Raw genomic sequence first — 13,485 nt, forward strand, 5'->3', positions numbered from 1 at the left:
CGTTATGATTTGACCGAGGATTTAAGTTTCATAATATCTTTTACTTGTTATACATATAGGGGCAGGATCAATGGGGAAGTAACCAATCGGGGGGAAGCGGGGGGAGCAAATTTTTTTTTTTTTTTTTCCGTTTTTTTTGGAATTTTTTTTTCCGGCATCTAGATCACACGAAAATATGAACATTTAGAAAAGACACTTCGTGATGAATGTTATTATTTAGGCGGGAAAACGATCGACAAAAATAACATTCAAGATAATATTGTTCGTGAAGAATATGAACGTTTTTTTTTCATGTTTTGTGAAGTAAAATTTAGCCCGATTTAGAGTTTAGGGTTTGGTGTTTTGGGTTTATGGAATATATATATATATATATATATATATATATATATATATATATATATATATATATATATATGTATGTATGTATGTATGTCGTCTTAAAAGGTCTTTTTGCAGCAAAGATTTTGTAATGTATGTTGGAGGCCATGTTTGGGCATTGGATTGGTGTCCCAGAGTTCATCAAAGTTCTCACAATAACATTAATGTTGAGGTACATATATTTGTATAAAACCTTTTCTTTCTTATGCTCAACATGGAGTTGTATATGTCAATTCATCCACTATTCACATTCACATTATAATATATAATAAGTAGACGGGGAACTGCTTATTCTGTTCGCCTTATAAATGGTTTATCTGCTTGCACCCAAAAAAAAGAATGAAAAATGTGCCTATATTTTTTTATATTATGAACAATTTACAACTCTTTTTCTATTGGATACATATATTTATCCTTACCTTGTAATTTCACTCTAGTTCATTGCCGTTTCTGCTCATCCTCCAGAGTCTTCATATCACAAGATTGGTGCTCCACTTTCTGGTAGAGGTCTCATCCAGATATGGTGTATCGTAAATACTTGCGTGAAAGACCAAAATGGGAAACCTTTAGTCAAAGTCAGACCGAAGAAGTATTCCAAAAATAAAGAAACAAATCAACTAAAGAAACGAGGAAGACCAAAAAAGGATCCTGCAAAGGAATCTGTGAAGAAAATTTCCAAAAATAATGAAACAAATCTACCGAAGAAGCGAGGAAGACCAAGAAAGAATCCTGTAAAGGAATCTTTGACTAGCATGGATGCAAATAGCCAACATTTGGTAGTATTTTCTGAAAAATTAAATAAACATTTTCTTGAAATTTATAACAAAACCCACGAGCAAGACACATTAAAGGTGTATACTCGAAAGCGTAAAAATCACAACGAAGAATGCTCATTAAAGTCTATGCGGACATCTTTTAAGTCGAGATTGAAAAGATGCAAAACAAGGGATAATAGTCAAGTAAATGATGCTGATCCACCTCATCTATCACATAATTGTGGAAGTTCACTCAAGCAAGATCCTGTACTTTCTGAACCAGTTCACGATAGTGCCTCTAATTCTGAACCGGTTCACGATAATGGCTTTATTTCTGAACCTGTTCACGATAGTGGCTCTATTTCTGAACCTGTTCACGATAGTGGCTCGATTCCTGAAGATGTTGCTTTGCCTAGACTTGTAATGGGCCTGGCCCACAATGGTAAAGTTGCATGGGATGTGAAGTGGAGGCCTTGTGGTTCTCGTGTTATTTCGAAGCACGTAATAGGGCATCTTGCTGTCTTGCTTGGGAATGGTGCTCTTGAAGTGTGAGTATTTATTAATTCAGATCAATCAATATGTTATTTTATATTATTATTATTATTATTTATTATTTTCTCATCATCGTGGTATTCTAATGTACAGATGGGAGGTACCTCATCCTCATGCAACTAAAGCTATATTTTCTTCTAGTCAAAAGGAAGGCACTGATCCTCGCTTCATCAAGTTGAAGCCAATTCTCATATGTTCAGCGTTGAAGTGTGCTGATAGAAAAAGGTAATAGCTAATATATAAATCAGGGTATCATATATTTGATTGGATGTATGATACCACATATGATTTCATACGTCTTTTGTTACTTTGTGGATGATGTTTAATTCACGCCCCAAGTGTTATTGTTATTACTTTAATACATAATACATAATACTTATATAAGTATTGAACACCTTTTTTAATCTCTCATATGCAGTATTCCCCTAATATTAGAGTGGTCAACATCAGCTCCTCATGATCTCATTATGGCTGGTTGTCATGATGGAGTGGTAAAGTTTCTACATTTTTAATTATATTTAATATTTTTGTAGTATTGTTTTAAGTAACTTGCATTCTTTAAATCATTTCACAATCCATATTGGATGGATACATGGTTACATGCATATATAAAAAACAAGCACTCACAAATAAAAATATAGAAACATATAAATCAGTGCTGCTTCTGGTCATTGTTAGATTGTATTGAATATGTGGAACTAAAAAATTTATCTATGTTCAGGTTGCCCTGTGGAAACTATCTGATAATGATCCATCTAAAGGTACATTGTTATGTTTTAATTTCCTATTTTGTGAATTCTGCGCGTGTGTTTTAGTATAGCTTGTGCACATGTAAGCAACAACTAACAAGTATTGTGATTTTGAATATTTAATATTAATTACAAGTTTGTATTGTTTTGAATGAAGATACCAGACCTTTGCTTTGCTTTACTGCTGATACTGCTCCTATAAGGGCACTTAAGTGGGCTCCAGTGACCAGGTCAGCAATCATTGGTGTAATCTAAATTCTTAAACCCTTATGTACAGATCCGTAATCATGCATTTTTTTACTTGCCATATTTTCATAAACGACGAAATAGAAATCATGCCCATCCAAATTTCGTTGTTTTAATTGATACTAGTGTTTTTTGTGGGCCAACAAATTCAAACCAACTGCTTACTGTGATACTATCCGTCGCTAAAGTGAGATGCTTATCAAAACTTTTTTTTTTTTTTTTTGGCTATCTGCAGTGATCCTGATAGTAAGAATATATTTGTTACTGCCGGGCACAAAAGTATAAAATTTTGGGACTTGCGGTAAGTATCCAAATATTCATCTTTAACTTTTGCTTTGACATATCAAGCTTCAGTTGTGTACAAACTGTGTAACTTTAAGGTCTATATCTATCACTACAGTGAACCGATGCACCCTCTTTGGGATATACCTGTTCAGAGGATCGTAAATAGTTTGGATTGGCTACCAGATCCAAGGTTTGTAAAACCTCCTTCCCCATTAAGATTTTTTTTTTTGAAAGACAAAAAATAAAAAAAGAAATCTTATTGAATGATTTCTGCTTGACAGATGTGTTGTTTTATCTTTTGATGATGGAGAAATACGAATTATTAGCTTATTGAAGGCTGCAAATGACGTCCCTGTTACTGGTATGCCCTGTGTTAAGCCACAGCAGAATGGTTTAAATAGTTATCATTGTTCGTCGTCTTCCATTTGGAGTGTTCAAGTGTCAATAACAGGTAACTTCCTATTGTAGTTAATGTCTTAAACATAATGAGCACATGTTTTAAATATAATATAAAAGAAGTTATCGCTTATTTGCTATCATTTAAGACTGCTGTTTGTATTTTGAAATGAAAAAATGTCCTGTTTCGGTATAAACATGAATTTAAGCTAACTGTCATTTGTTTGTTAGATAGCATCATTGCTAAGGGTTCAACCTAAATTGAATATAACTACATTATATATTGTAAATTTGTAACTCTTATTAATGTTACTCGCAGGCATGGTTGCATATTGCTGTTCAGATGGTAAAGTAATTCATTTCCAGGTATGCATTTCTAAATTTCATTTGATTCTGTAATTTCGAAACCCAATGAAAAACCTTGTTTACCCGTTTATTTTATAATTTAAAAAAAATATATCCATTTTTGATTAACATCAAGTGTTGTAAGTAATGAATAAGTACCTCATTGATAGCATTTATTACTTTATCAGCTTACAACGAAAGCAGTAGAGAAAGATCATCACAGAAACCGTGAGCCTCATTATCTTTGTGGGTCCCTAACCGAGGAAGAATCAACGCTTACTGTGTTCTCTCATTTACCCAATGCTCCTTTTTCTTTGAAAAAATCATCGAAAAAATGCTGCGATACACCAACTACCAGACGTGGTTTTAACTCGCGCTCAAATCAAGAAAAGAGAGCCAAGGACAAAGTTTCAAAATCTCAAACGTCGGAGAAACAACCCTCAGGTTTGTCTTTCCGTGCGCATTTGTGTGTGTGTGTGTTCATTTACCATTGAGATAAAACAGTTCATATGATTGTTTTACTTGTATTGTAATACTCGGTGTTTAGTGCTTCGATAAACTGGACCTGGCTCATAATCTGATAAATATAATATGATTTTTGTTAGTTAAAAAATAGATGTTTGGTTTCATAATTACTATAACCATTTTAAATATTGTAGCAACAACTTAAATTACTTATTTAACCTACTGGGATTAAGTTGTTGTCTTGATGATGTTCAGGTCATAACATGTACTCCGAAAGCTCGTTGGTGATATTTCAAAAGAACGATACCTCTGTGAAATCTAAAACCTGCCAAGAATTAGTTTGCATCGATGATAATAATAATAATAATGATGATAATGATAAAAGTAATAAGAGTGAAGAAGAAGATGTGAAAACAGAAATGGCGAATAAGGAGGAGGAAATAGAAGTTTTTCCTTCAAAGATGGTTGCGATTCATCGTGTAAGATGGAACATGAACAAAGGTAGCAACAGATTACTTTGCTCTGGTGGTGCTGCTGGTATTGTACGTTGTCAGTTAATTATTTGATCCATTAAAAGGGAATTTGGGTCGGGTCATGTTAATCTCGTACATCAATTTTTCCTCAATAAAATCTTTAGTTAATATATTCTTGATTTCTTGTAGTATGTTTTATTATACATCTTATATCTGGATATGATAAGAAAGCTTATTATTTTTGTAATGTTCTTAATTTTCATTATCTAGTTATGCTTTTGTTAGATTTTGTAAACTGTGGTTTTATGATCCCACCTTTAACGAGCCACCAAACTATATGTCCGAAAGTGGATATGAGAACGTTAGAAAAGTCATGTCATGTTTTTATGATATCAATCTTCAATCCAGCTCGAAGTTATGAGTTTCGTGTGCACAAAAATACCTTATAGGTCCCAATGGAATCCAAAATTTGCATAGTTCCTCGCCGTGACCTTATCAAATCATAGTTGTGAACAAAATGCCCTCGTCACTTCGTCAGCAAGTAATTCTAGTAGGTTACAATTTAGAACAAACTAAATGAAAATATGAACACCTAATGGAGTATTTTGTAATCGATAGAATAACAAATAGAAAAATCAATCAATTGTTAATAGGTAGATGAAAGAACCTGCGTGTACGTAAATTATGACGAAACGAATCGTGATGCAGGAAAAGAATAGTTACAAGGTTGTGGGAGTATTATGCTTGCACCAGGGCCCTCTTATTCAATTTATGGACCCTGTGCGATAAATAAAAGTGAGCCCTTATATACACAAAATTTTCAATTATATAATAATCAAGTTTAATAATACTAATAAAGTCATAATTACTATGATCAATCAAAATAACGGACGTTAAAAATGTAGTATCAAATCCAATAGAAAACGTAGCATGGTGTATTTTCTTTTTTAATTTTTATATTATTAATTATCAAATGGACTCATGTATGGATAATGGACCTAGGTATGCAACATTAGAATATATTTTTTGGGCCCCTAAAGATATTAGGCCCTGTGCGGCTGCACGGGTTGCACGGACCAATATCCGGCCCTGGCTTGCACCTATGATCAAAAGGAAACATTCATTTAGTAACATCACTAATTTTATTTCACAATATCCATGTCTTTGAATTTTAACATAATAAAAAAAATATATTTCAGATCAAATATCTTTTTATGCAACGCATTTTTCCGTTTTAGGTATTTGTGATTTCTTCTTCTTGCCATATAACTTATAGGCCCACCAATAAAAGACATCTACCTTTTTTTTTTTTTTGAAAGGCAAGCTTGCATCAGTCCGGACCGAAGCCTAGTCATCATTTGCACACACACACGCGCTTTCGGGCAGAAAACCCGAACCACACTCTGAGGATCCGACCCTTTTAACCATCCCGAGGGGCAGGCGGGTCGGATCTTAGTCCCGGAGCGGGTCGGTAAAACCTTCCCTTTGGGCCACCTTCAAGAAATATATTTCAATTCCTAGAGCGGGTGACGAGGTTCGAACCCGAGACCTCTAGCCCTGCGAGTACACAAGTGTAACCGCGGTACCATTGAAGCAATGCTTCGTTGGTAAAAGACATCTACCTAATTCTGTTATATCGAAAGAGCCATGTGTGTGACACCTTGTGGATAATGTTTACGAAGCATTGTTAGTAGGGGTATGCATGGTACGGAAAAATACCGAAAACCGAGAACCGGATCAGAACTGAACCGAACCGAGGAGTTTCGGTACCGAACCCAAAAATCATGGAATCGAACCGGACCGAATCAAATTATTTGGTACGGTCCTCGGTACGACTTCATTTATTAATTTGAGACTTGGGACGGAATCGAACCGAATTAGTTTAGTCCCATATTTTAATGATAATTAGATCGACTTTTCTGCCAGCAGTGGCGGAGCCAGGAAATTTTTTCACCGGGGGCGAATTTTTTTTAAAAAAACGTTGGGATTTTTTTGGCAAAATATAGAGGTTTTGGGGCAAAATATAGAGTTTATTAACCAAAATTTGGAGGTTTTGGGCAAAATACGAAGGTTTTGGGTCAAAATATAAAGAGTTTGGGGCAAACAAAAAAAAATTCACCTGGGGCAAAATCGAAAAATCGTAAAGGTAATAATCCGTTTTGTAGCAGATTGTTCGATAAATATAGGTAATAATCTGATTCAGATCTGTAACGATTTCTTTGTTCGATTTGTGTATCCAGGTCTTTGTTGGATTTGATTATCGATTTCTTTGTTCCATTTGTTTATCATATTTGTGAAGACCGATTTGTTGCTGTTTTTGACCGGATTTGTTGCTATATAAGTCTTTGTTGCGGTTCTTGTTTATCAGATTTGCTGTAATTCGATGTAATTTGTTGTTGTTCTTGGTGTTCTAACCATTTTGCAATTGATAAAATTACGTTGGTAGTCCATTTAGTTTGATAAATGTACGACGCTGGTCCTAAACCTAACGTTACTTAATTTGTCCCTTTAACTAATTATATTATGTTAGGTACAAAACCAACGCCGTGCATTTATCAAATCACGGGAACTACTGGTATAATTATAAAAAAATAAGGACTATAAGTATAATTTTGAGTAAACTACAGGGACCAATGGTATAATTAACTCATAAACATAACTAGTCCGGATCCGGCCCGCGCGATGCGGCGGGGGTATTCGGCCTGCATATTCATATTTAACGTAGCTTTATGTATTTACAGAAGAAAAAATGACCCATTTGGTAAGCGTCGTTGTAGGTGTCGTCGTCGTCTTTAGTGTTTTTAAAAAATTTTATGGTTCGAACGTAGTTAGTTTCGTTTTGTTGATAAAATTATTTCGAGTTTAACGGTGCTATCAAAAAAATTTAACTCGCGGCGAGCAGGAAGATGCGGGCTGTCGTTGTGTTTAACATTTTTTAAAAAGTGTCCGTTTCGAACGTGCTTATTTTCGTTTTGTTCATAAAAATATTTCGAGTTTAACGGTATAGTCGGTGAAATTTAACTCGGGGCGAGGAGGAAGATACTGGCTGTCGAAATGTTTGGGTGAAGTTTTTATTTTAATTCAGAGAATTTATGTATCACCCCCTGGACTTCAGGGTAGTTTTTGTAAACTGGTTATAGTGGGGTTTTTTTTGGAGTTTTTGGGTTCAACTTTGGTTAAATGTCGTTTTGTCCAAATTTTTTGTTTGGGTTGGGGTGAAACGACGTGGTTTCCGACGTCTTTTAGTATTATTTTTTTTGGTAACCTGAGTATCCAACATTTTTTAAACTGACTAATCCCAAGGCGACTACTCGCTTTGCGAGCAGCTCAGAGTCATTGCAGGCGAACCTCCGTGGCCATGATGGAGAATAACTTTGTGGTGTGAAAGGAATCGAACCCTTGACCTCCACATTGGAAGGTCAGGATCTTATCATGCCACCACCACCCTCATGGTTTGTCTTTTAGTATATAAAGGTATAAATTTCAGGTACATTTATGAACGACAAAATTTCATTCCTCGTCCCTGAACTTTACATCGATTTTGACTCCCTGTCCTTTTTCTTTTTTTTTGTGCATTCCTCGTCCCTAAACTTTAAAAAGTGTACATCCCTCGTCCCCTCGTCTACTTTCTGTCAAAACCTGCCGTTACCCCTTATCACGTGCATGTCATGTGAGGGTATTTTTGTCATTGTAAAAATTTTCCCATTTATATTTATTATTTATTATATATATTATATAATATAATTATATTATTATTATTATGGAGGTTATATATAGAATTAGAAATTAGAAATAGAAATACATTGATATGGAATTAGATCCCAATGTATTCGACGGGACCAGTTCAACAAGAAAGGAAATTAGATGTAGAAAGGAAATTAGATCCACTTCATATACAAATGAAAGTCGGTGGTTACGATTTGGTGTAGATCTGAAAATGCCAGATCTGCAAATTTCGACGGGACCAGTCACGATTTCAGTCACGAGGGATGTAGATCCAATACTCCGGTTTCAGTCACGATTTGGTCACGACTTCAGTCACGATTTGGTGTAGATCCAATACTCCGGCGGCCTCAGGTCACGATTTCAATCACCAAATCGGATCTTGGAACTCAGGGTTCAAGAACTTCATGTGATTATGTCAATTAAATTGTTTTAGAGTTTGCGTTTTCTTATGGAGGTTAGTTTTTGTTTGTTAATTGTTATATTTATTTGTAGAATTTTACATATCATTGTTGTAATTGTTATGCAGATTATGTAAATTTTTTATGTTTTTATTTAATTTATACATTATATTATAATTATGTGTTGTAAGTATATAAAGTTTATGGGAGTGTACTGTGAGAACAATGAAGATGATGATGGAAAACATAAAATGGAAATGGATGTGATGTTCCATATGCAATATATTAATTAAAATTGAGATTAAGGAAAATGGAGCAACTAATTAACGAGTCTGAATTACAAGGTGTAATTGTATACATTCATAATTTATTTTGTTGATTTTATAAAATATAAAACTAGGGTTCTTGATTTTGGGATGATGAACATGAGATGAAGAGGATGAGGGTGAAAAATAAGTTATATAAAAAAGAAAAGAAAAAGAATTAAAAGACTAAAATACCCTCACATGCTTTTCACATGACTAAACAAACGGCTGATTTTGACTGAAAGTAGACGGGAGGACGAGTGATGTAGATTTATGATACATTAGGGATGAGGAGTGCACAAAAAAAAGAAAAAGGACAGGGAGTCAAAATCGATGTAAAGTTCACGGACGAGGAATGAAATTTTGTCTTTATGAACATATGAAAACAAGATTAGGTAAATATATATTTAACAGCACAAATTATGATCACGTGGATAATTACGTGTAAACAAGTTACGTCATCACCACACTGATCATTAGTAATGTTATCGATATCGATATGATCACACTGGAATTTAAGATATCTAAGAGCATCAAGTGTGGTATCGAATCAGCTCGACGGTCGGACCACACCGTTTCGGAGTCGGTCCGGCATTGGTCCATCCGAATTCTCACACTCGACGCTGATTTAGTTGGGGCCCATGGTTTAAATTTCGACCGTTGCAATTTTTTTTTCTTTTTCTTTAAATAACATATATATTAACCTCTATATATACACACACAAGTCACAATCTGTACACTCACACAAACCTCACTTCTCTCATTACTTCAGACAATCAAAAAAATAGTTTATAAAATACAATGGCTTATTCATCTTCTGACGATGAGTATACGACGCTTGCACTCGAAATGTTAGAGGCCGATCAAAGTGATGAGGGGGGTAGTTCTAATGTTCGATTAACGCGACGCTATATCAGACGTTGTAAGTAACTAAGGGGGGTGAATAGTTACTTAGTCGATTTTTAAAATTTTCTTTGCGTTTTCTTGAACTTGATATAGTGTGACTTGAAATATTTGTTCTCAAATAATACTATATATATATGTATGTATGTATGTATGTATGTATGTATGTATGTATGTATGTATGTATGTATGTATGTATGAAGAGAGAACAAACACAACGATTTATAGTGGTTCGGGAAGATGTTAACTAATCTTCCTTAATCCACTCCTCAATTCTACGAATTGAGATTTTTCTTTACTATGATACTCCAAACTCGGTGGAGTGTCCGGATACAACACTAGTACTTCGATAAGCCGCAACTTGTGAACTCTTACGTCCCTTTGAAGACTTCACAAACACCTATAGCTCTTACCACAAGATCCTAATGAACTATCCTAGTGAAAACATAACTACCTTCTAGATCCCTTTAAGAAGATAGTTTACAAGTAAACTTACAACTTAAACTTACAAGTACTCTTGCTAGAATCACTCTAAAAGATTACAATTTAATTATAAGAATGATATCAGTAAGTATGAGAAAATATGAGTGCAAGATGTGAATCTTCAAATGCTTCAAGGCTTGGCTTTTATAGGAAAGAGAAATCTGCCTGGAAGCTACACGGCTCGCTGCACGGCCGACCGTGTACCTCTGACATCTGATTCATATGGCCGTTTTTGTCCTTTGAAAATTGTCATTTTCCCTTGTTGAATAGCCGCAACTAAAGGCCAAGTATCTCTGAAATCATCCCTATTACCTCTTTTGTTTTGGACATAAGCATGGAGGTTGACATGTCCATAAAAGAAGAAAGTCTTCAATCTTTGACCATTTGTCATTGATTACTTAAAGAGGCAATTGCAGAATTTTGTCTCTTGACATTCCATTATCTTCCAAAAACTTCATCAACCTTTCTTAATTACTTGTCATTTTGCTAATGGGAGTATATTGCCCTTTGGAACATTGTTACAACTCAAATGAACTAGTTTGAGTCTAGTTTGAATATAATGATCCTAGTTACAATTTTGACTAGCTTGAACTAATCACATTTTCATACATGTAATGGTACATAGAACTAATGGGAGAGCAACTCTTTAATTGGGACTTCAATGACCATTATTAGTATGTTTAAATGACATTATGTATTAGGATAAAAAGATATAGCACTTGAGTGTTTAATCTAAATTAGGCTTAAAATGTCATTGAGATGTCATTAGGTGTGATTAGTGAAAATTAACATCTTTTGGTTCAAAACTCCTTTGAGATCAAAGAGGGCAACTATTATAAGTATGTTTAGAAAGGTTTTATAAATTATAGATGCCTCAAAGTGGTCTAACTTAAAGTGGATGAATTTGGTAACAGAGAAAAATGCGGTCGAGCTGCAGTCGACCGTGAGGTTTGCCGTAGATTGACAGTTTTAGAAAAACTTGAATTCGTTGGTACAGGACACACACGGTCAGTTTCACGGTCGACCGTGGTTCAACCGCGTACCATTTTTACCAAGATGATTACTTATGCATTGGTCTTTTGCTAGAGATAGTTTAGGCTCATGAACTCATATCGTCTTACATATGATTAATCACTTATCTCTTTTGTGTCATCATCCAAACAAAGTGATCAACTTTTGAATATTATGATTGGAATCTTAACCAACATTCTCCCCCTTTTTGATGATGACAAACATATGAGTAAGTGTTTTAACTATGTAAATCGACATAAGTGTTAACATCACTTACCATACACTTTCTCCCCCTTTTATCGAAGCAAAAAGGTTAGTCCCACATGGAACTAAGCGTGCCCTAGAGTAATGCTCCCCCTTAAATCGTACACGCTTATCAATTGTTCCTGCTTATCAATAGAATGGCTCCCCCTTAAACCAATATATTAGACATAAAGAGTAACAAACATAATAAGAATAGCAAGTACTAATACATAACAAGTTTCATTCTTAGGACAAGTGTTGTATCTACCCGCCCTTAAAATTATTCTTAACCAACATTGATTTTTCAAGGATAAATGCCATTGGTGCTAAACGCATCGGAGATGGTTGAGCTTTCATTGTCGGAAGATAGAATGATCATCGGATGAGCTTCCCTATAAGTAAGAGGAATTGTGGACACGGGTTGAGAGATATGAGAAGCGTTGATGGCACCAACAAATCAGAAAAGTCGATTAAGATGGTTTGAATATAGAAGTGGGCGAGTTCCTAGTTCTCGAAGGTAACCCATTCTTTGAGTAGTGAGATAAGCGAGATTTATGGGTTCATGAGTAAGAAGAGACCACATGACAACAACTTCGGTTCTAAAAATGTGAGTAGCGGTAGGTTCCCGACAATAGACATTGTTCCGAATGACATTTAAAATGAGTTGAAGATCATGGCGGATTTCGTCATCTTGAATGCGAAGTCGTTGGTTGAGGTTTCGTTGTACTCCAGGAGTGGTAATGAGATCTAAGATGGGTTGCAACGGAAATGTAGGGCTAAGTGATCTTAGATCAGTTGAAGGAGTATAGAAGGAACGCCCATTGTTTCATGACCCGTCCTAATCCATCTGGACGAATACATTACATTTGGTTACATCGCGAGGTACTTGACTTCTATGTGATACATTTTACAAACATTGCATTCGTTTTTAAAAGACAAACTTTCATTACATCGACAGTTGACAGGCATGCATACCATTTCATAATATATCCAACTATAATTGACTTAGTAATATTCTTGATGAACTCAACGACTCGAATGCAACGTCTTTTGAAATATGTCAGGAATGACTCCAAGTAATATCTCTAAAATGAGCAAATGCACAGTGGAAGATTTCTTTCATATCTGAGAATAAACATGCTTTCAAGTGTCAACCAAAAGGTTGGTGAGTTCATTAGTTTAACATAAATAATCATTTCCATCATTTTAATAGACCACAAGATTTTCATTTTTCATTTCTCATAAATATACGTCCCATGCATAGAGATAAAAATCATTCATATGGATTGAACACCTGGTAATCGACATTAACAAGATGCATATAAGAATATCCCCTATCATTCCGGGACATCCATCGGACATGATAAAACAACATCGAAGCACTAAAGCATCCGCTACAACGGATGGGGTTTGTTGGGCCCAATAGATCTATCTTTAGGATTCGCGTCAATTAGTAGTCTGGTTTACTAATTCTTAGGTTACCAAGCAAAAGGGGCATATTCGGCTTCGATCGTTCAACCATAGAATGTAGTTTCGATTACTTGTGTCGATTTCGTAAAACATTTATAAAAGCACATGTATTCTCAGTCCCAAAAATATATATTGCAAAAGCATTTAAAAAGGGAGCAAATGAAACTCACCTATTGTATTTTGTAGTAAAAATACATATGACGACATTGAACAAATGTAGGGTGGGCCTCGGATTCACGAACCTATATCATTTGTATATTTATTAATATACATAATTTGTAATCGAGCAAATATATTATTAT

General features: G+C 34.8%; 1 protein-coding gene across 1 annotated transcript; it reads left to right on the top strand.

Annotated features, from left to right (window-relative positions):
• The first annotated feature begins 460 nt into the window (after window positions 1–460).
• On the top strand, window positions 461–4,870 carry LOC139844357 (uncharacterized). The gene is made up of 12 exons (XM_071834578.1): window positions 461–550; window positions 816–1,681; window positions 1,779–1,910; window positions 2,104–2,176; window positions 2,407–2,446; window positions 2,592–2,664; window positions 2,916–2,981; window positions 3,081–3,155; window positions 3,247–3,416; window positions 3,681–3,727; window positions 3,895–4,150; window positions 4,427–4,870. Exons 1-12 carry the CDS (start codon window positions 470–472, stop codon window positions 4,735–4,737), a joined length of 2,190 nt encoding a protein of 729 aa, XP_071690679.1. The 5' UTR covers window positions 461–469; the 3' UTR covers window positions 4,738–4,870.
• Window positions 4,871–13,485: the final 8,615 nt, after the last annotated feature.

The sequence above is a fragment of the Rutidosis leptorrhynchoides genome, chromosome 4, assembly GCF_046630445.1.
Source record: "Rutidosis leptorrhynchoides isolate AG116_Rl617_1_P2 chromosome 4, CSIRO_AGI_Rlap_v1, whole genome shotgun sequence".
Taxonomy (NCBI): Eukaryota; Viridiplantae; Streptophyta; class Magnoliopsida; order Asterales; family Asteraceae; genus Rutidosis; species Rutidosis leptorrhynchoides.